Source organism: Nannobrachium achirus (genome assembly GCF_963921795.1).
Source record: "Nannobrachium achirus genome assembly, chromosome: 5".
NCBI classification, from domain to species: domain Eukaryota; kingdom Metazoa; phylum Chordata; class Actinopteri; order Myctophiformes; family Myctophidae; genus Nannobrachium; species Nannobrachium achirus.
Window position 1 is genome coordinate 64,807,294 of NC_137814.1, and position 23,122 is coordinate 64,830,415.

The following is a 23,122-nucleotide window of genomic DNA, read 5'->3' on the forward strand; positions in this document are numbered from 1 at the left end:
CTATCTATCTATCTATCTATCTATCTTTCCTGACCTGCCATCAGTGTGATTCTCACTTTCTTAATGCTTGGGAAACAAGATGTATTTCTCAAAACCGACAAAAAAGACATGCAATAAAAAGTAATATATAAATAGGGCTTTGTTACTTTGCTACTGTTTTTTTTTTTTTTTTTTTTTTCAAACTCTCCTTATTGGTGATTTATTTCTCTCTCTCCAGAGTCTGTGAGGTTGGTGAATGGGACCAGTTTGTGTTCAGGCAGAGTGGAGGTGAAGTCTGATCAGTCGTGGGTCTCAGTGTGTGAAGGTGACTTTGACCAGCAGGATGCAGAGGTGGTCTGTAGGGAGCTTGGCTGTGGTGCTCCTTCAGTCCTCCAGGGGGCGCTCTATGGAGGAGTGAATGCTCCAATGTTTACCAAAGAGTTCCAGTGTGAAGGCAGTGAGTCCGTTCTCCAGGACTGTAGAACCTCAGACTCAACTAGAAACACCTGCTCACCTGACAAGGCTGTTGGACTCACCTGTTCAGGTAAAAGAAACAAACTGCACTCTTGCTATCATCATTTATTTCATAATTTTAGTATGAACGTATCATGGTTGTGTTTTCCATTATTAACAAAAGAAGAGTTGATATGATAATAGTCTTGAACCCCTTTCCTTGACGGAACCCATTTCACAAATTAAATACATTATTAAACAAATCAGGCTTCAAGGTAATGAAGTCTCATCAGTTAGGGCCATCGTTATCTGTGGGAAACAGTGGTAGCCTATTTCCTCTTCCACACACAGGAACTAAGCGCACACCCCAGTTCTGACTCGTGCACTTAGGTCAAGAAGGAGACACTCTATAGACACGCGTTAGTGCACGCACGCGCATGAACCCTCATGCACTAATAGGCGCACGCAGGGCAGACAGTGACTGACAACTTAGGGCCTCTGATCGACCCTTACACACAAACTGCTTGACCGCACACACCAGTTCAGACAGGAATACCCCTGGATACTTGTGCATAACATATGTTGATTTCAAGGTTCCCACCTGGGAGTCCTGCAGAGATCAGAGAGGGTCCCTGCACATGTGGTCCGAGTCCCGTGCACACATGTGGAGTGGGGCCTCTTCCTCTGTTTTAACGTAAACAGCTAAAATATATACTAATGCCAGACTAGACGGCACCAGTTACTCATGCATAACATGTACGCGTATAGACTGCTAGACATTGATTACCTAACTCACGCACTGGCCACTCACTCCACACACATTGATAAGATACATGTATTAGCACGGCTCAGTGTGCGTCTGAAGTGCACATGTGTAGACACAAGTTACAAATTATGGTATAAAAGAGTGTTGCATGCAAGGAACCATGCCTTTTTCGGATCAACCTTCTGCCACTACGGAGCTTAGAGAATCTGTGCCCGTTGACTGATTGTAACTTCTTGAGTGTTAATAAACCAGACTTTGTCTTTTGGCAAGGGAAACTGGACCCTTTATGTTTCTTTCATCTGTCTCTGCTGCCGGGGAGAACAAGACCTTTCCCACTCATAATAATTAGAATATACTACAGTATACGCCCAAACGCACACGAATGGAGACGGAAAGAGATGAATAAGAACGAAAGTAGGGCAGAGCATGGCAGATGCAAGAGAAGTGAATACCGGTGGACGGTATCGCAAATGGTAGAAAAAAAAGTACTCAAATGTTTTACTTAAGTAAAAGTATCAATACTGTAATATGGAAATACTCTGTTACAAGTAATTAAAAAAGTGTATTGAGAATAGAAATGCTCATGTAAACACCTCGGAATGGAAATGTATATTCTATTCCAGTCTGTGATCCGAATGAATTCCATTTGTGGGTCTGTATGAGTGCTGCCGGCACTGGGAAGCTACAGTTCATTGAGGCAACCATGAATGGCAACATGCACTGTGACATACTGTTGCAGTACACAGTACTCCCGACCTAAACCCTATTGAGCACCTGTGACGCATCCACAAGGAAGGTGGAGGAGCGCAAGGTCTTAAGATTCTGCTGTTCGATTCCCCTGGTCCTCTTTAAGTTAATGAGTTGCACGTTTGTGTTTCTGCAGGTGCATATGTTGATAAGTAGTCACTTGTAGAAGTCCTGTATACTACATGATTTTATTTAGCAAATGCAATGTCCTTAAAGGGCCTACACCATGCTTTTAAAACTATATTTTTTGTATAAATATATGCTCAAAATTGAGTCTTAGACAGGTTTTAACCCTCAACAAACACTCTGACCATTCCTTTTGTTTGTTCTAGCTCTACTATAATGAGGCTCTCCAGCTGCAATACCAAAACGGCCTCTGTTTGCTCAGGGGCGCATCTAGTGGGGTTTTTCCACTGAAAAAAAAAAAGTTTTTTGGAAAAATATATATATATTTTTTTTAAATATTTTTTTTGTTTGTTTTTTTTGTTTTTTTTAAACGGGAACGAGTGTGACGTCACTCTCGTCAACTCTCAGAACAGCACTGTTCTGAGAACCCGTGGAAAGCTTTTCATCTCTGTCTTCCCAAAACCAGAGAAAGACACAATTGTCAGAAATAGGACTTTGTGAGGATAGAAGGTGCCAGTGGGACCCCAAAAAAAGGTTTTAAAATAGAAAAAGTGAAAATTCATGGTGTAGGTCCTTTAAGCCAAGCAGTTGCCTCTTACTTATTGCTGCATGATGCTTACTCTCTTGTCTTTGTGCAGAGCCTGATACTGTCAGGTTGGTGGGAGGAACCAGTCGCTGTAGTGGTACACTGGAGATAAAACAACAGCAAGAGTGGAGACCAGCACAGGTCGGGTCTGAGTGGAACCTGAAGACATCAGCTGTAGTGTGTAGACAGCTGGACTGTGGCTCTGTTGTTTCAACAGGACGATTTGATACTTCATCAGGTGACTCATGGCAGATTACAGCTCCCTGTGAGGGGTCTGATTATTCACTGAGGGAGTGTGTATCAGCGCAGGACAATTATGGCACTGAAAGACTGAAGGTGATCTGTTCAGGTAACACAAACTATTGACTTCAACAATTACACTAACTAGAAGCTCGGCGGCCGAGCGTCTAGGTTGGCGCCTGGCATGCTCGGGAATGATGTAAATAGGGAATGAATGCCCCACCTTTAATGCAAAGACCATTATACTAACCTGTTGTCATAGGACCCGTTTTGACCATCTGTGTGCATTTATGCCCATATATGGACATCTCCCTTTATGCTTATTATCCTAAAGGAGTTCGCTATAAACAATGTCAGTAATGCCCATGTCATTATCCACAATGAAAACTTTTACAACCTTTGGAGAAGGCTGTGTAGAGTTGGCCATGAGCAAACACAGGTTGAGGCAAGTAGATGACAACTCGTTCATTCTCTTGGCCCTGACCCTTATTGATGGTAACAGAGAAAGCTAAACGGATAGGGAACTGTCGTCTAATGAAGGTGAAGGGAAGCTCACCTCTGTCATAGTGAGGTATTCTTGGTAGGAAGATTGTTTCACTCCTCTTTGTGCCTACTACAATCTCACACTCAATGACTCTGTTCATCATTTGCATTACCACCTTTCTGGTGCCATTCTTGAGAGTGCGGCGGGGACCTGCTTGCAGGTTTCTAAGCAGCATGAGGTCTATCGTCCAGGTCCAAATATGGGGCTTGTGAGGTCAAACTTAATGAGATGTGATCTCCATATATGGATTTTTTGTTGACTCATATAGCGTACGTGATGTCAGAGCCTTTTATGAAGTGATGTCACAATGAGTCAGCGCTTGCTCCGGAACAGCCCGATGTCAGACATCATCTCTGCATACAGAAATTCCGAACCTTTTGCGCCGGATAAAAAAAAAACGTTTATCGGATCGGGTCGAGGCCTAGCTAAGAACGTAGGCAAAGGTCTGAGCTATCTGCGTGCGAAATTTGGAGTTTGTAGCACCAACCATGTGTTTTCAGGGCTCTTTCATGCGATTCGGGCCAATTGGGATTCAGCGTCCATTGGCTTCAATTAGTAGTCAGGACTCTGCATATGGAGATTCCAAATGGTTCCGGAAAACCGCATATCGGGTCGAGGCCTAGCTAAGAACGTAGGCAAAGATCTGAGCTATCTGCGTGCAAAATTTGGAGTCTGTAGAACCAATCATGTGCTGTCAGGGCTCTTTCGTGCGATTGGCCCAATTCGGCCTCGGCTTCATGAGAGGGAACTGCCCGGGCTTATCCACATTATTCACCTGGTTCTCTTAAAGGCAAAGCCCGCTAATTCCCCTGAACCCAACCGCTCTGAAGAGCACCCTGAACTTTGCTCACCTCGAAGTGAGAGGAAGAAAGACTTTAGTTTATGCCATTCAGAGAGATTTTTTGTTGACTCATCTAGCGTATGTGATGTCAGAGCCTTTAAGTGATGTCACAATGAGTCAGCGCTTGCTCCGGAACAGCCCGATGTCAGTCATCTCCGCATACGGAGATTCCAAACCTTTTGTGCCGGATCCGAAAAACTGTGTATCGGGTCGGGTCGAGGCCTAGCTAAGAACGTAGGCAAAGGTCTGAGCTGTCTGTGTGCGAAATTTGGAGTCTGTAGCACCAACCATGTGCTGTCAGGGCTCATCCATGCGATTCGGGCCAATTCGGATTCGTCGTCCATTGGCTTCAATTAGTAGTCAGGACTCCGCATATGGAGATTCCAAACCTTTCGCGTTGGTTCCGGAAAACCGCATATCGGGTCGGGTCGAGGCCTAGCTAAGAACGTAGGCAAAGGTCTGAGCTGTCTGTGTGCGAAATTTGGAGTCTGTAGCACCAACCATGTGCTGTCAGGGCTCATCCATGGGATTGGCCCAATTCGGCCTCGGCTTCAATTAGTAGTCACGATTGTATGTCATTATATTTATATTATTCCATCTGTCTGTCTGTCTGTCTGTCTGTCATTAAAATAACACTCCCTTTCTGTGACCCTCTAGTGATTGTCCCCCCCCCCCCCCCCCCCCCCTCTCTCTCTCTCTCTCTCTCTCTCTCTCTCTCTCTCTCTCTCTCTCTCTCTCTCTCTCTTTCTCTCGTGCCAGAGTCGGTGAGGTTGGTGAATGGGACCAGTTTGTGTTCAGGCAGGGTGGAGGTGAAGTCTGACCAGTCGTGGCTCTCAGTGTGTGAAGGTGACTTTGACCAGCAGGATGCAGAGGTGGTCTGTAGGGAGCTTGGTTGTGGACCTCCTTTGGTGGTCCAGGGGGCACTTTATGGAGAAGTTAAGGCTCAGATGTGGGCCAAAGAGTTCCAGTGTGAAGGCAGTGAGGCTGTTCTCATGCGCTGTAGAACCTCATACTCCAGAAATGCCTTCTCACCTGACAAGGCTGTTGGACTCACCTGTTCAGGTAAAAGACAAACTGAAATTGTCATTGAATTGAATTTTATAATGATGCTGTAATACTAGTTTTACCACTTACTCTCTGTTTGTACAGACTCTGGTCATGTCAGGTTAGTAGGAGGAACCAGTCAGTGTACTGGTAGACTGGAGATGCAACACCAGGGACAGTGGAAACCCATTTACTATTCCCACTTGAAACACAACTCTGCAGCCATAACTGCAGCTGTAGTGTGTAGACAGCTGGACTGTGGCTCTGCTGTTTCAGTAGAAAGAGATTCTGACCATGTAAGACCACATAGACCTGTGTGGCGCATTAGTTCTCTTTGTGATGGGTCTGAGTCTTCACTGAGGGAGTGTGGAACAGCAATATTTGATACAGCTCCATTCTCCCCTGAGCTACTGAAGGTGACCTGTTCAGGTAACACACACAGTGACTTCAGCAATGACAGCCATACTGAGTATCTTATTTCATCTAATTATCGTTTCACCTTTCAAGTATGTCTGTCTGTCTGTCTGTCTGTTTGTCTGGCCTGTTGTCTGCTTGATTCTATCTGTATTTCTGCTCTGTAAACGGAGAAACATGATGCTTAAAGGAGGGATATTTCACTGTCAAAAAAATAAATACAATTTTGGTAATTTTATCATCTAATCAGGGTTTTGGGAACACCCTGGACAGTTTTTTTGAGTTTCTTGATTCAGTATTTAAATATTTGATATTACATTTTTTTATCAGACACGCCCCTTCCCTATACAAACCTATTGTAAGTTCAAAATCCATATCGTTTAGTGCTGATCCCGCAATGAAATATTAAACCGTGTCCGGAGTGCTGATCCCGCAATGTTGCGCGAAATATACTATACAGCAAAGCTGGCGTGGGCTCACCTTCGGTCCGGCTATCACTGTGGCACTGGTGAAGTCCGCGATTCGTTTCCATCGCACGTCCGGTCGTCCGTGTGCACGCTAAGTGCTCCCGTCCCATAGAAAACTATGGATTTTCTGATCTTTAGAGTCCATTTACTAGAAAAAATACTTTTGATGCCAAGGATGGCATGTTTAGCACAAGCATGAGGGCATCCATCTTAGATCTTTGTTTACACTCTGGAACGGAAATAGTAACGGGTGAATCTTGAACATCGGGATTGTGAGCTCGATCTACTTCCGGCCTTCAAAATAAGAGAGTGACTGTGAATGGAGAAAATTGCCGGCGCTCTGTGCAACTTAACCCTTTCATGAGGTAAAATTACTTCTATGATAGATTCATCAAAAACACCTGTCCTTTTTTCTGGTGAATCTTGACGCAATCTTAATATGTGAGCTGTCTGTATTTTTTTTTAACCTTTTAATTATTTATTTTTATCATTTTGTCTTGTATTTTTATTTTTTGTATTTTTTTTTTATTCCCAAAAAATGATTACAAATAAATGAAAAAGGTTATCTCAGCAACAACACGGCCAGCTCACATACTGTATTAGAAGGGCATCAGGATTCACCAGAAAAAAGAATGGGTGTTTTTTGATGAATCTAACGTGGTTAAAATGGATTTTCAACGCGACACGTTGTGAGCTTGTAGATCTTCTATTTTCCAGGCGCAGAAACTTGCAGTCAGACGTCCAGCGCAGCGCAGCGCAGCGCACGTTATTATTTGTATTATTTAATAATCGACATAGCCTACTATTTAAACACTTTCACAAGCCACAGTGTGGCTTAATATTCACATTAAGGGTAACAAGCAGGCACGCTGCATGCACTGCACATTAGAACAAGTTTGCTAGTGAGTGTAAATCAGTGGCTTCCTCAAAGAAAAAGAAAGGAGGGGAAAAAGCGTTGGAAACATAAGGTTCGGGCCTCGGCGCGGGTCGGACGCATTTTAATGATTAATGCTCGGACGTCGATTCGATAAAAACTCGGACACGGGTTCGGAACGGACTGAAAAAATGGGCCCGATCCCAGCTCTAATGCACACGACACAGGTATGTTTATACATATCTTGTGGCAGTTTCTTTTTTATTCATACGGGCGGAGTGCGAGGACTAAACCCAAAAATGAAACTAGCGCTAGCCGAGGATGGGATTGTCGACTTAGAAAATTGTGTATTTTTTCCACCACGTTGCTCAGGGATGTTTTTAGCAATAGGCGGTATAGGCGGCCGCCTAGAGCTCCATCCTAGAGGGGGCGCCGAAATGGAGGGATTGGACCCAAACCAGCCCCAAACCGTCCCAAAACCAACTAAAATCACGGTAAAAGCCGCAAAAAGCCTGCGCGCGAGTGGAGAGAGGCGCATTCAAGAGAGCTCGTCTAGAGCACTGATCAGATGCACTACGGCCCTGACGTCGCTGTCTGTACCGTTACTACAGTAATCCAACACTGCACAGATCTACAAGCTCAGAATGCGTCGCGTACGCAAAGTGTTGAGAGCTTCTAGATCTGCTTGTTTCAAAGCCAGACCTGCTGTGCTGTACGGGGATGTATTAACTCAGGCAGTCTGGCTGTGGAGCAGAGAATTTTTGGCAGATGATAGGAATATGTTTGCTTATCGCGACGCGGTAAATTATTTTAACGTGGACTCCAATGGAGGCGTGTCCCCGGGACCCCAGGACCATGACGTGAATGCATCTCTAGGCAACGTGAACGGACGCATACGTAATGACATCACTGATATATATACTGTATACTGAATCAAGCAACTCAAAAACTGTCCAGGGTGTTCCCAAAACCCTGATTAGACGATAAAATTACGGAACTATTTACGGAAATATCCCTTTAATATATATTTACAAATGGAAGAAATGGAAGATTTGTTTGCTTAAATTGTTGGTCTCTCTCTCTCTCTCTCTCTCTCTCTGCAGAGTCAGTGAGGTTGGTGAATGGGAATAGTGTGTGTTCAGGCAGAGTGGAGGTGAAGTCTGATCAGTCATGGGTCTCAGTGTGTGAAGGTGACTTTGACCAGCAGGATGCAGAGGTGGTCTGTAGGCAGCTAGGCTGTGGGTCTCCTTCAGTCCTCCAGGGGGCGCTCTATGGAGAAGGGAAGGCTCCAATGTGGACCAAAGAGTTTCAGTGTGAAGGCAGTGAGTCTGTTCTCATGGACTGTAGAACCTCCGACTCTACTAGAAACACCTGCTCACCTGATAAGGCTGTTGGACTCACATGCTCAGGTAAAAGACAAACTATATATTTGTTTGGATTATATATATATATATATATATATATATATATATATATATATGCCTATATATATAGTATCTCTTAGCAAAATACACCCAGGCGTGTCCTGATGAAAGCAATTATGTATTCATGAATCAATATATTCAAATAAACCAGCACCAAATGCAACTTGACTAAAATGTAACAAGAACATAAAATGCTTTGTGTTGGATTACCTCTCAATCTATGTTCACAATGTTTAGCGTGCATTTATGTTTACCGTCCCTTGCTGAAGTTATTTTTCTGCATTTCTTGCACATTAAATGTTTTAAATAGTCTAACATCACCACAGATGATCATGTGTGTGATTGGTCAGACATCCATATTCCATAATCCATAGTTAATGGGTAGTAGTCAGGGACCCACAAGCCCAAAAGCTCAATGAATAGGGTTTAACCTTTGATGTCATGCTGTACTTTTTATTTCTGTTTTATCTATTAGTTTGGTCATTAAAGTCCACGGAATGAGAGGCCTGCTCTGCCGGAAACATCGCAAAAAAAGGTTATGGCCATTTGTATATTCACTGTCCCATCGACTTCACTATACAGGAAAATAATACAAAAAAATAACTGTGCTTTAAGTAGCATGTGAGGGGTCAAACTAGGGGTTCTTCATGATTCTGAATCCATTGCAAGCATTTGTTTTGCATGAAAAACATTCCTTGGGCAAAATGTTGGCCCCCCGAAATTGTAAAAAGTTATGAGTCATCAAAAAATCATACATTTTCACAGTTTTGAGGGGCCGATATTTTGCCCCAGGAATGTTTTTCATGCAAAAAAAGAAAAATGGTTGCAATGGATTCAGAATAATGAAGAACCCCTAGTTTAACCCCTCACATGCTACTTAATTTAAAGCACATTTATTTTTTGTATTCCTTTCCTGTATAGTGAAGTCGATGGGACAGTGAATGTGGGTGGGTGACGTGACGTAACGTTTTCGCTGTCCTCGGTGTCAAACATGTATAAATAAAAAATATATTTGTCAAAAACCTTCTGAATATTGTGCAGGACATTAAGCTTTATGTGAACTTACTCAAGATTAAAACATTTCATTCCTCATTTCTTCAGAATCTTCAACCAAACATGGCAAAACTCATATGGTGTGACTGTCCTGACCTTGTTTCTCAAAGTGGGAACTTGAATAAAACTAAGAAAAAGAATTGCTAAAAATCATTTGAAAATGAATTTAGGCTAAAAAAAATGTCTATTTTGAGCCTATATCTTTTCAAAGTCAAAGCATAATGTTTTCAGTCATTTCTGATCAAAAACATTTTGTCCCCCAACCCAAAATCATTTGGTGTGACACTAGTTTGGAAAAATTAAACAGGCAATTATTTGGACACCTATTGGCTAGAGAGGTCCTTCTTCTGTAAGGCTATTCAGCACTCCCAGCACAACTGCAAGACAGGTGTCTGAGGTGAGTTATGATTTTAACATTTTCATGAAATGCCATCTTGTTGAAACGTTGACAAACTCACCATTCTGGATGTCTTTTGGTGTGACACCTTTTCTTTAAAAAAAGCTTAAGTTATTTGAAGTTTTGGTCATATTTCCATGTAGATCTAGGCTGCTTTGTTATAGCTAGCATGCTGTTAGCATGCTAATGTGTACATAGTAGCCTCAAGGTAAACCTAAATGGAGAAAACAGTAATATGGTGTGACACTTAATCATATGGTGTGACATGTCTGCTTGTCACACCATATGACTTGACTGTCACACCATATGATTTATACTGTATTTAACTACAGATATAACAACAAATAACAAAGTTCCATGTTTCTTTTGTACATTTAAACATTTGTTTTAAACATTTTTACATAAAATGTAATTTAGCTTCATTCAGTGATACTTCAAATTCACCAGACAGAGCAGAAACCCCTTCACAGAAACCTTAACATATTGTTTCAATCTAAACAATATTTTCTCTTTGTCTTAAACTATACATTGCATTTTCTTTTGTCAGCTGGAAAATGACAAGTGCTGAGAGAACGAGAAAGTACAGGGAGAAACTAAACAATGACCCAGCAAGGAGAGAGGAGCCAAAGGGGCGAGACTGCATTTTCTACGAAGAGCAGGAGGTTGTCTGTGGCATAGCAGAACCGCAACAAGGCAGCCGGTTTGCTACCCTCACCAAATACGACTGGCTGATGTACAATACAGTCTAAATGTATAATCTAATCTGATCTAATACTTTTGTACTTTCACTCACTGGACTGGACAGTGGACAGTGTTAAGGTAGGACCCGAGACAAAACTAGCGAAAATAGCTGATCTACAAGCTCTCAACACGTTGTGCTGCGAGAGCTTGTAGATCAGCTATTTTCGGAGTTGCGCAACCCAGCACTCTTTAGCTAGTGGAGATGTGGTGTAATGTCATGATTCCTAATTACATTTGTTCAACACAAAATGCTGTGTTCAAGTTCAGGAGACTTCGGAAAAAAGCAATTTACCTGAATGCTGAGTTCTGTTTCCACTAATTGGTGTTAATAAAATGTTGCCTTCAATGCCTTGGCTCCAAGTGTGGCTATGCGCCTTATTGTCCCTTTAGGATCCTTCTGCCGTGGGCCGGCAGAAGACTTAGGTGTGCGTAGCATTCCTGTGCACATCCTCATCATCCATCTACTACTACAATTCTTTCTTATCCCATGTTAAAGCCCTACAATAATATCCTGTTCAGAAATATTAAGGCCATGTTATCCTGGGTAATTGTTTAATCAATCAGTAGTTCAGTTCAGTACTCACTAATAGGTAGGTTAAAACACAGTTTGCTTTGACACATGAAGATATGATCATACGGTGTGACACTAAATCATTTGGTGTGACATTCCAAATAGTGAGAAATCATACCTTTATTAATGATTAAACCAAAAAAATGTTCATGGATTACATAGAGAATATTATCAGGAAGAGTCACAAATATTTGTGTAATTTTAGAGAAAGTTTTGACAGAATACATTTAAAATATGTTGTAAGATCATGAACATGGGCCTCACACAGAGTGTCGATTATGAAAAAAATATACAGATATAATTAATTTTCAAAAAACTATAGTGGATCACTGGTTAGTTATGATAAAGGACTTTGATAAAGTGAGTAACTTAAGAAAGATGTACTCCATTTTCATTTTATGAACAATTATTTTCATGTCACACCATATGACGATTTTAGGCACAAGTACAACAAACTGCTGAATAAAGTCTGATTCCAATAAAATATCTAAAAACAAAATGTATTTCCATAAGGTTGAGAGTGAGTAGAACAAAAGTAAATAACTTTTATGCCTGCAATTTAAAGTTTTTTTAAAAACACATTTTTTGGGGCGTCACGTCACTGACCCACGTATACAAATGGCCATAACTTTTTTTCGTGATGATTCCGGCAGAGCAGGCCTCTCATTCTGTGGACCTAATGACCAAACGAATAGATAAAACAGAAATAAAAAGTATGGCATGACATCACAGGTCCTCTCCCATTCTGGGCTTGTGGGTCCCTGGCTAGTAGAGTCTTAACAAAGGAATAGAAAACAATCTAATTGGAAGAAGAAGAAAAAAAAAAAAACTTTGGCTTCTACAAGCTGGATTGTTTTTTCTTTGTTTGAAGTATGCGTCAGCCTTGAGCCTAGATTATGCTCTGTCACATGGCGCATCCCGAAAATCAGACCTACAAGCTTACAATATGTCATTATCCACGTGGTGTTGTGAGCTTGTAGGTCGGCTGTTTTTTGGCGCGTGACACCGGCGTGCGATGAAGAATGGATCGAGCTTGAAGCTTCCAATCCAGCTCGGACACAAACACGTTTCATTCTGACAATTTTTGGTGTGACAAAGCCTTGCTTATCTCTTGGCTCTGTACAGAGTCAGTCAGGTTGGTGGGAGGAACCAGTCACTGTACTGGCACACTGGAGATGAAACACCAGGGAGAGTGGAGACCAGTGTATGGATGGCCCAGCTGGAACCAGAAGACAGCAGCTGTAGTGTGTAGACAGCTGGACTGTGGCACTGTTGTTTCAGCAAAAGAACCACTCGGTCCCATACAGCTACCTGTATGGGAGATGACGTTTTCTTGCGATGGCTCTGAGTCTTCACTTAGTGAGTGTGGTGGAACAAAGGGGCTTCGTTCTACCGGTAGAAGACTGCAGGTGACCTGTTCAGGTACTGTATCACTGTCTGTCTGTCTGTCTGTCTGTCTGTCTGTCTGTCTGTCTGTCTGTCATTTCTGACCTGCCATCAGTGCGATTCTCACTTTCTGACTTAATGCTCGGGAAACAAGATGTATTTCTCAAAACGGACAAAAAAGACACGCAATTAAAAAAAAAGTAACACATAAATTGGGCTTTGTAACTTTGCAACTGTGTTTTTGTTGTTCTCAAACTCTCCTTATGCTTATGGGTGATTTATTTTTCTCTCTCCAGAGTCAGTGAGGTTGGTGAATGGGACCAGTTTGTGTTCAGGCAGAGTGGAGGTGAAGTCTGATCAGTCGTGGGTCTCAGTGTGTGAAGGTGACTTTGACCAGCAGGATGCAGAGGTGGTCTGTAGGGAGCTTGGCTGTGGTGCTCCTTCAGTCCTCCAGGGGGCGCTCTATGGAAAAGTGAATGATCCAGTGTTTACCAAAGAGTTCCAGTGTGAAGGCAGTGAGTCTGTTCTCCTGGACTGCAGAACCTCAGACTCAACTAGAAACACCTGCTCACCTGACAAGGCTGTTGGACTCACCTGTTCAGGTAAAAGAAACAAAGAGCTTGAAGATAATTTTTGCCAGTCGGAAACTACCAGTGGCGTATTGCCAATGGTAGAAAAAGTACTCAAATGTTTTACTTAACCCTTAAGTTCTGTTCAGATTCACTACACCTTCGTTCTGTAGGAGGGGGGAAGGGTTAGGAGCGGGCTTCGGAAGGGGGGTGTTAGAAGTGGGGGTGACTGTGTGTCTGTGTTTCGGCATAATACTGTGTATTTCTGTGCATCTGTGCTTCTGGGTCAAAATGACCCGAACAGCATTAAAGGTTCAAAAAATATGAGGGGGGTGTAGCATGGGTGTAGTTCAAAAATATTTTTTTACATGTTCATCTCATAAGAATCTTTAATGTGAGTTTCAGGAGGAAAAAAAATATAAACTTCTACCTTTTTTTCCAAATGAAAATGTAAAACGGGTCAAAATGACCCGAAGAGAACTTGAGGGTTAAGTAAAAGTATCAATACTGTAATATGGAAATACTCTTGTTACAAATAATTCAAAATGTATTCAGAATAGAAATGCTCATGTAAACACCTCGGAATGGAAATGTATATTCTTTTCCAGTCTGATCCGAATGAATTCCATTTGTGGGGCTGTATGAGTGCTGCCGGCACTGGGAAGCTACAGTTCATTGAGGCAACCATGAATGGCAACATGCACTGTGACATACTGTCGCAGTACACAGTAGAGGTCTTCACGGGGGCCCTGACCCCGAAATTACCCGAGGACCCGAGAGACCCGTACCGGGTTCGGTCAGTGTTTTATCATAATCACTCGGAGCCGGGTTGGAAACGGTCGCATTTCCCTCGGAACACTTCGGAACACGGGACTGTAATCATCATGTGTATAACCCGAGAGGACCCGATATGACCCGTACTGTGTGTGTGACGTGTGTGTACTTTCTTCTTTTTTATGCAAACTATAAAGCAAGCAATCAATGAATGTGTGTGTGTGTGTGTGTGTGTGTGTGTGTGTGTGTGTGTGTGTGTGTGTGTGTGTGTGTGTGTGTGTGTGTGCGCGTGTGTGCGTGCGTGCGTGCGTGCGTGCGTGCGTGTGTGCGTGCGTGTGTGCGCGCGGCCGCGCGCGCTGGCGTGCGCTGCTGCGCTATGACTGGAGTTGTGTTTAACGTGTGTGCTGTGCTGTGTTTAGGCTGACCTAGAATCAGATTCAGGTCCGTTATTAGCCACGAGGCAGCGACATGAAGAATGGCTCTGTAACTGTGAGATGATAATGCTGGTCTAAGATCAGATTTACAACGGGGAAAAAGGAGCTTTGTGTGTGCGTAATGCATGCGTGATGCGTAGCAGCTACTCCTGCTGTCGCCCGTCAGGCTGATGAAAAAGCACTCGCAAGCACTACAAGTTAAACCATGACAAACAAACCGAAAATGACTTACCTCTGATGATAGAAAATAGCCTAAAAGTATTCCTTTATCCCTGGCATTTGTTTCGCTGTTAATATTAGATTCCTTGGCAGCCTTCTTCTGCCTGTCAATCAGTTAACAGCGCACACCGCACAGCTGCCGTGAGTGACGGATCTCGATACATGAAAGGGGGTTTTGATAATGATTTAATGGTCGGGACTCTCAGAACCTCGGAAATAAAAAGATTTCGGGACAACATGTCACGGGTTTCGGTCTGTTAAAAAAAGAAAGAAAGCCGAAACAGGACGGAATCGGACAGACCGTTACGGGGCCACTCGGGTTTGGTTTTGTAATGGGATTATTATTTCGGAACGGGTCGGAAATCCGACGAAATTTGACGATACTTTTCGATTTCGGTTCGCTTTTTTGGACCCGTGAAGACCTCTAGTACACAGTACTCCAGACCTAAACCCTATTGAGCATCTGTGAGGCTTCCTCAAAAGGAAGGTGGAGGAGCGCATGGTCTTAAGATTCTGCTGTTCGATTCCCCTGGTCCTCTTTAAGTTAATGAGTTGCAGGTTTGTGTTTCTGCAGGTGCATACGTTGATAAGAAGTCACTTGTAGAAGTCCTGTATACTACGTGATTTTATTTAGTGAATGCAAAGTTCTTAAGCCAAGCAGTTGCCTCTTACTTATTTCTTCATGATGCTTACTCTCTTGTCTTTGTGCAGAGCCTGATACTGTCAGGTTGGTGGGAGGAACCAGTCGCTGTAGTGGTACACTGGAGGTAAAACAACGGCGAGAGTGGAGACCAGCAAAGGTCAGGTCTGAGTGGAACCTGAAGACATCAGCTCTAGTGTGTAGACAGCTGGACTGTGGCTCTGTTGTTTCAACAGGACGATTTGATGCTTCATGGCAGATTACAACTGCCTTTGAGGGGTCTGATGCTCCCTTTGAGGGGTCTGATGCACAGGGCGATTATAGCACTGAACGACTGAAGGTGATCTGTTCAGGTAACACAAACTATTGACTTCAACAATTACACTAATCGTATGTCATTATATTTATATTATTCTATCTGTCTGTCTGTCTGTCTGTCATTAAAATAACACTCCCTTTCTGTGACCCTCTAGTGATTGTTACCCCCCCCGCCCCTCTCTCTCTCTCTCTCTCTCTCTCTCTCTCTCTCTCTCTCTCTCTCTCTCTCTCTCTCTCTCTCTCTCTCTCTCTCTCTCGCCAGAGTCTGTGAGGTTGGTGAATGGGACCAGTTTGTGTTCAGGCAGAGTGGAGGTGAAGTCTGATCAGTCGTGGGTCTCAGTGTGTGAAGGTGACTTTGACCAGCAGGATGCAGAGGTGGTCTGTAGGGAGCTTGGTTGTGGACCTCCTTTGGTCCTCCAGGGTGCGCTCTATGGAGATGTTAAGGCTCAGATGTGGAGCAAAGAGTTCCAGTGTGAAGGCAGGGAGTCTGTTCTCATGGACTGTAGAACCTCAGACTCCAGCAATGCCTGCTCTCCTGACAAGGCTGTTGGACTCACCTGCTCAGGTAAAAGACAAACTGCAATTGTGATTGGATTGAAATGTATAATGATGCTGTAATACCACTTTTACCACTTACTCTCTGTTTGTACAGACTCTGGTCATGTCAGGTTAGTAGGAGGAACCAGTCAGTGTACTGGTAGACTGGAGATGCAACACCAGGGAGAGTGGAGACCCATTTACTATTCCTACTTGAACGCCAACTCTGCAGCTGTAACTGCAGCTGTAGTGTGTAGACAGCTGGACTGTGGCTCTGCTGTTTCAGTAGAAAGGCATTTTGACCCTGAAAAAGTGCCTGTGTGGCAGATTAGTTCTCATTGTGATGGGTCTGAGTCTTCACTGAGGGATTGTGGAACAGCAACATCTGATTCCACTCCATTCTCCCCTAAGAAACTGGAGCTCATCTGTTCAGGTAACACACACAGCGACTTAGTCTGTCTGTCTGTCTGTCTGTCTGTCTGTCTGTCTGTCTGTCTGTCTGTCTGTCTGTCTGTCTGTCTGTCTGTCTGTCTGTCTGTCTGGCCTGTTGTCTGTGTGATTATGTCTGTGTTTCTGCTCTGTAAACATAACATGTAAATATCTCTGTAAATACCCCTTTAAATTATCTTTACAAATGGAAGATTTATTAGCTTCAATTAATGATCTCTCTCTCTCTCTCTCTCTCTCTCTCTCTCTCTCTCTCTCTCTCTCTCTCTCTCTCTCTCTCTCTCCAGAGTCTGTGAGGTTGGTGAATGGGACCAGTTTGTGTTCAGGCAGAGTGGAGGTGAAGTCTGATCAGTCGTGGGTCTCAGTGTGTGAAGGTGACTTTGACCAGCAGGATGCAGAGGTGGTCTGTAGGGAGCTTGGCTGTGGGTCTCCTTCAGTCCTCCAGGGGGCGCTCTATGGAGAAGGCAAGGCTCCATTGTGGACCAAAGACTTCCAGTGTGAAGGCAGTGAGTCTGTTCTCCTGGACTGTAGAACCTCTGACTCAACTAGAAACACCTGCTCACCGGACAAAGCTGTTGGACTCACCTGCTCAGGTTAAAGACAAACTATAGTTTTGTTTGGATTATTAAAAGAAAGTTGTGTAGACATTTCCCCATACAAGTCATTGGGGGAAGATTAATTCACTAATACAATTAATAGAAATGGAGATCACTGTGTCATTGTACCTTTTATTGATGTAATCAATATTAAGGCTATATCTTGGAAAGACCATATATGGACTGTTTTTCCCTATTGAGTTTGGCACAATTCCTGGGTCAGCGACCCGGTCGGTAGATTTAGCGACACAGTCGGTGATATACAGGCCCGGTCGGTAGCTTTAGAGACCCGGTTGCTGAAAACTACCGACCAGGTTGCAACCCAGTTGTAGGTCGCTAAATGATCTCGCCCTCTCTCTATTTTTGAAGCGGTGAAAGCCGCTTCCAAGGAGTGGCTTTGTGTGTCCCGTTCATGTCCATATATGGTCATTTCAGTCCAGAATGAACAGGTTCTGTCCCGTACATGTGTGTCCTGTGTGTGTCCCGTTCATGTCCATATATGGTCATTCCAGTCCAGAATGAACAGGTTTCATCTGTCCCGTACATCCAAAATATGTGTGTAATGTCTGTCCCGGTCTGATGATTGGATGATTAAAAATGTCCAATGAGACCAGAATCGAGGATTGGTCAAGCTTCACATGACAATTCGGCCCTCCAGATAAAATCATTCATTCATTCAGAATTGGAAGAATGTATAGATCACAGAGTTCATAGCTCTAGAACACATAGAATAAAAGTTCACCGCTTCACTTCTTTATTCTTTATTCTTTATTAGGATCCCCATTAGCTTCCACTTCGAACCGAGGTTTGATTTTTAAATTAAAGTCAATGGAGAAAATGTATTGAAAAAAATTAAACTATGTATATAACGTATCTCTTAGCAAAATGCACCCCGGCGTGTCTTGATAAAGGCGGTTGATTTGACATATTGCCTGGTTGGCCTGCACACTAATAAAAATAAAATAAATACAAAAATAAAAATAAAAATGATGTAATCACTGGGCAAAACCCAATGGGTCGGTCGGTATCAGCTTTTCACCATTGGTGTTTGAATGTGGGAAGTGAGGATGCATGGGGTCGACTGTTTGCCGCTTCACCTCCCGATTTATGAATGAAAAGACCATTTGTAAAGCGCTTTAAAAAAGGCCAATTAAAAAAAAAAGAAAGAGAAATAATGTCATGACATCTTTAAGTATTAAAATGTATAATATCCATGAGAACTATCTTATACAATATGTAAACCGTGTCCATCAATTATCAAGTATTATAAAACTTGACATTACAAGTCATTATAAAATCCTTTATAATGTGTTATGATTATCGCTAGAAAGTGTGTATTCATGATTCAATATTTTCAAATCCATCAGCACTTTAAAGTACATTCAAATGCAACTTGACTAAAAGTAGGCTAACAACATAAAATGCTTTGTGTTGGATTTCCTCTCAATCTATGTTCACACTGTTTAGCGTGCATTTATATTTTCCGTCCCTTGCTGAAGTTATTTTTCTACATTTCTTGCACATTACATTTTCTAAATAGTAGAACACCTCCACGGATTACCCAAAAGTGAATATGCGTGTGATTGGTCAGACATCCATAATTATTCCGTAAAGTGTAGTCTTAACTAATGCATTGATCAGCCCAAAATCGAATAAAAAAAAGAAGAAAAAAAAAAAAAGTCTTTGGCTTCTGCAAGCTGGATGTTTAAAAAAAAATATATATATGTCTTTTGTCTGTTTGAAGTATGCGTCAGCCTTGAACCTAGTTTATGCTCTGTCACATGGCGCACCCCGAAAATCAGACCTACAGGCTCACAACATTTTATATCCACGCGTGTTGTGAGCTTGTAGGTCGGCTATTTTTGGCTTGCGACACCGGCGTGCAATGAAGGATGGATCGAGCTTGAAGCTTCCAGTCCAGCTCGGACACAAACACGTTTCATTCTGACCATTTGTGGTGTGACAAATGCTTATCTCTTGTCTCTGTACAGAGTCTGATGCTGTCAGGTTGGTGGGAGGAACCAGTCACTGTACTGGCACACTGGAGATGAAACACCAGGGAGAGTGGAGACCAGTGGATGGATGGCCCTGGAACCAGAAGCCAGCAGCTGTAGTGTGTAGACAGCTGGACTGTGGCACTGTTGTTTCAGCAAAAGAACCACGCGGTGTTGTAGAGCTACCTGTATGGGAGATGACATTTTCTTGCGATGGCTCTGAGTCTTCACTTAGTGAGTGTGGTGGAACAAAGAGGCTTAGTTCTACCCGTAGCAGACTGCAGGTGACCTGTTCAGGCAACCTGGGAACCCATCGTCAAATGAAAAACAGCGCCCTCTCTGTTGTGCTCAGCCATTGATGGGCAGTAGTTATTTACAAGTTGTTAAGCTACATAGCTTGACTACATTTCTAAGTAGTGTAACGGAAATTTGCTACATTACAGGATAGCTTGTAGTGTAGTTTAGCTATATTTAGTTATAGTAACTAGTAAGGTAGCTTACTACATTTTCCAAATAGTTTGCCCATCACGATTGGGAAAAATGAATGAATGAATGAATAATTAAATAATTAAATAAATAAATAAATAATTAAATAAATAGACCAGTCAATTGCAATAGTGTTCCCAATATTGTGGGGACATTCAAAACATCTGGGTTAAAGACAACACATGGTGATGATGTGGAGGAAGTAGCTTTCCGAAGTCTTGTCTTGTTGTAAATCTGAAGCTATAATGACGTGTCACAAAAGGAATGGGTGATAACTATGAAATAATGTTAAATCAGGCAGGTGGGTTTATTTATAAAATAAACCCTGGAGCTCAGTTGTATTACAGAAGGCCTACTGTACTTTCTTATAATCATATCAATGTTTGTATAATAAACTCTTGTTGAATAACTGGGCTGTTAACAAATGTATTTATTGTATGCAAGTTAACAGTATGACACTTGCACAATATAGCTTATATGGGTGACAAACTATAGTCAAAAGCCACTGTGTGGAAAAGTCCATATTAGACACCAACCTTCCCCCTAGTGGCCTAATCCCCTCACCTGCTCCAATTCACCACACCTGCTCCCACTCACACCTAATCAGTGGCCAGGTATATATGTTACAGTTAGATTGGGTAACTCAGTTGGATCGTGGTAAGAGCACTCGTTTTGTCGTTTGTCACCACACACCCTTGCGCACCTGTGTAATTCTGCGTATTCACCATGCGATGGCGACAACAGCCATTCACTTGTGTAGTCGCTGACGTCACTCGTTTGCGACCCCTCTTTCTTTGTTTATCTACTAGCCTAGCTCAGCTGTGCTTAGCCATTATCTTACTATGCCTAACTCTAACCCTAACCCTAACCTTAACCTCAGTAAAACTATGCCTAACCCTAACCTCCGTGGGGTGAGGGGCTGTCATTCCTGCCGATGCTACGTTGTCGTTGTTGTGGATCAAATCAACCGTTTCGTCTTTAGCGTTCAAATGTCATGCAATGTCTGACATGCAGTAATCTACTTAGCAGAACCTAGCAGTGTATTAAATGTTGGTATGCTTTCTTAGTAGGCCTACTCCGTGATGCATGTAGTAGTAGCTTTCCACCCTTCTCCATTGAGTCCTAAGTTTGTATTTAGAGGACACCAAGAGCAGTGCCACAAGCCGCCGCCTCAAGTTGTGATCATTTTCGGGGCATGTCATAACACTTATAAGAGAACTAGTGTTGATTTTGACAGCAAATTTGTATCGACATTTTGTCCGTGTACGGACACATTGATGGCGCCTGCATTGGCACAAACCCTCAATCATTGGATTTTTTGTTTTTTGTTTCATAGATAAAAACCCCAACCCCTGATCATGTGGCAGGACTGAATTATTTGACACTCACATAAAGTAAGGTTACTCCAGGAAGCAACACAGCTTTCATCATTGGAAGTGCACTAGCCTACTGTATATACAATACATGAATTCAAAATCACTTGCCTGAATATGATAGTAAAACACATTCAGTCTGGTCATTGTGAGCTCAACATTTTAATTCACCTCACAGCGTGGTTCTTGAGATGTATTTGGCTTAGAGACCATTTTGGTACAGGGACTCCCATAAGACAAGGGGCTCCAAACCTTTTCAAGCTGCAACACCCCAATATATAATCATGTTGAACTGGGGGATCCCAACCCTGCAAGCACTTGAATTGTAGGAGTTGAGGCATTACATTCATTTTGACTTGGTTCCACAGTTAAATATTGTGAACATGGCCACTGTGAGGCGTTGTAAGCTTGTAGATATGCTTTTTTAACCATTGTTTACAAAACTTGGACAATTTGGTATTAAAAGTTAAATTGTTAACTTAAGCAGTGTGCAGATAAACTATACAGCTATACAGATACTATATGTTGGTTTGTTTACTGATGAGTTAGAAAACAATCTTGCACATTAATCTAATCACCTTGGGACCCCCCAAAATAATTTATGGACCCCCCCCTGGGAATCCCAAACCCCAGTTTGGGATCCACTGCACACAAGATGTGTGGAACTTTTCAAAAGTAGCAGGCCTACAAGCTCACAAAAGGTCTCATTGCAATACATGCATTCCTAGGAGCTTGCAGGTCAGCCATTTTATAATATCTAAAGTATGAAATGAAATTCTTTATTTAGGAATAACCCCTTGAGATGAACCATCTCGTTTTCAAGGAGCTCCGCTAACACTTTTTTCACATTTAGACAAGAAGTGTACAGACAATTCGATCAACATCAGACAAAACAAACAGAACAGTAAACAAAACAGTAAACAAAACACAACATAACAAACACCAACACAACAAACAGCCACAAAAGTACACATAGCACATATATAATCATTACATTATAGATCTATTATAGTGATGAATGAGCAAAACATGATGATTAGTTAAAACATGAACAGGTGGTCTCAAAGTGAGAGGACAGTGTGGTTTTAAACAGTTGAAAAGATGTTATTGAACGAATATAGGTAGGTTGTTCCAATCTGAAGGAGCTTTGAACATAAACGATTTTTTTAGCAACTGATGTCGACACAGGCGGAACTTCAAAATAAATCTGTGAACAATGTCTTAGCTGATGTGTGGTAGTCAAACGTTCGAAATATTGTTTTAAGTACTGTGGATAATGAAAATGATAACATTTAAAAATGAACTGCATAAAGTGGTTAAACCTCAAGGTATTTTGCTGGGGACGCCCTGACTCTGCGTCACTGATACAACTCTGTTCTTCACACAGGATGGTTGTTGTCAGTCCTGGGTGTCAAATGTTGAGTGAACACTGAACAGCTCTAGATATCTAGAGATAGAAATAAAGTTAAAATACATCCGGTATGATAAACATCTTTAAACTGCATTCAGCAACAGTGTTCAAATTGAATTCTTTATTAACAAATTGCAAACAGTACAGCAAGTACAATTACGCTTATTTTAATTAACCCTTTCGAATGTGGTCAAGCGTTCTAAAATGTCCTAAAATATGTAAGAAGCAAAATTTAATGGAACACATACAGTATTTATATACACATCAAAATATATATTTTTTTTTTCAGGAATAGTAGCCTGGTCATGTACAGCAATTATGTAGTTTATATACACATCAAAATATATTTTTTTTTTCAGGAATTGTACATTCAGCCTGGTCATAGTGACATTGTAGTAGCCTGGTCATGTACAGCAATTATGTAGTTTAATTAGCTTATCTGTCAATATATAGTGCATTATAATAGCCTATTCATTATTAATGGGTTCATGTGTAGTCCTAAACAGCCATGTTGAGGACCAACACAGGTGTTTCTGATTGGCAAAGAACTAATGTTCTACATCAATCAGAACACCTGTTGTTGGTCCTCAACATGGCCGCTGCAGTAGGACTACAAATGCAACCCATGAATAGTTTATTGCTGCTGTCTTCAACACTCAGCCCACCCCAGG

General features: G+C 42.1%; 1 protein-coding gene across 1 annotated transcript in view; it reads left to right on the top strand.

Moving 5' to 3' along the window:
• Positions 1–20,050, top strand: part of LOC308285263 (uncharacterized protein) — a 734,101-nt gene extending 714,051 nt beyond the window's left edge. The window contains exons 37-48 of the mRNA XM_080725980.1: positions 218–523; positions 2,710–3,006; positions 5,042–5,344; positions 5,432–5,755; positions 8,185–8,490; positions 12,393–12,689; positions 12,950–13,255; positions 15,361–15,642; positions 15,870–16,172; positions 16,260–16,577; positions 16,879–17,184; positions 19,179–20,050. Coding sequence (XP_080582106.1) covers positions 218–523; positions 2,710–3,006; positions 5,042–5,344; positions 5,432–5,755; positions 8,185–8,490; positions 12,393–12,689; positions 12,950–13,255; positions 15,361–15,642; positions 15,870–16,172; positions 16,260–16,577; positions 16,879–17,184; positions 19,179–19,540 — 3,710 coding nt within the window. The 3' untranslated portion in view covers positions 19,541–20,050. The remainder of the gene's footprint in view (positions 1–217; positions 524–2,709; positions 3,007–5,041; positions 5,345–5,431; positions 5,756–8,184; positions 8,491–12,392; positions 12,690–12,949; positions 13,256–15,360; positions 15,643–15,869; positions 16,173–16,259; positions 16,578–16,878; positions 17,185–19,178) is intronic.
• Positions 20,051–23,122: the final 3,072 nt, after the last annotated feature.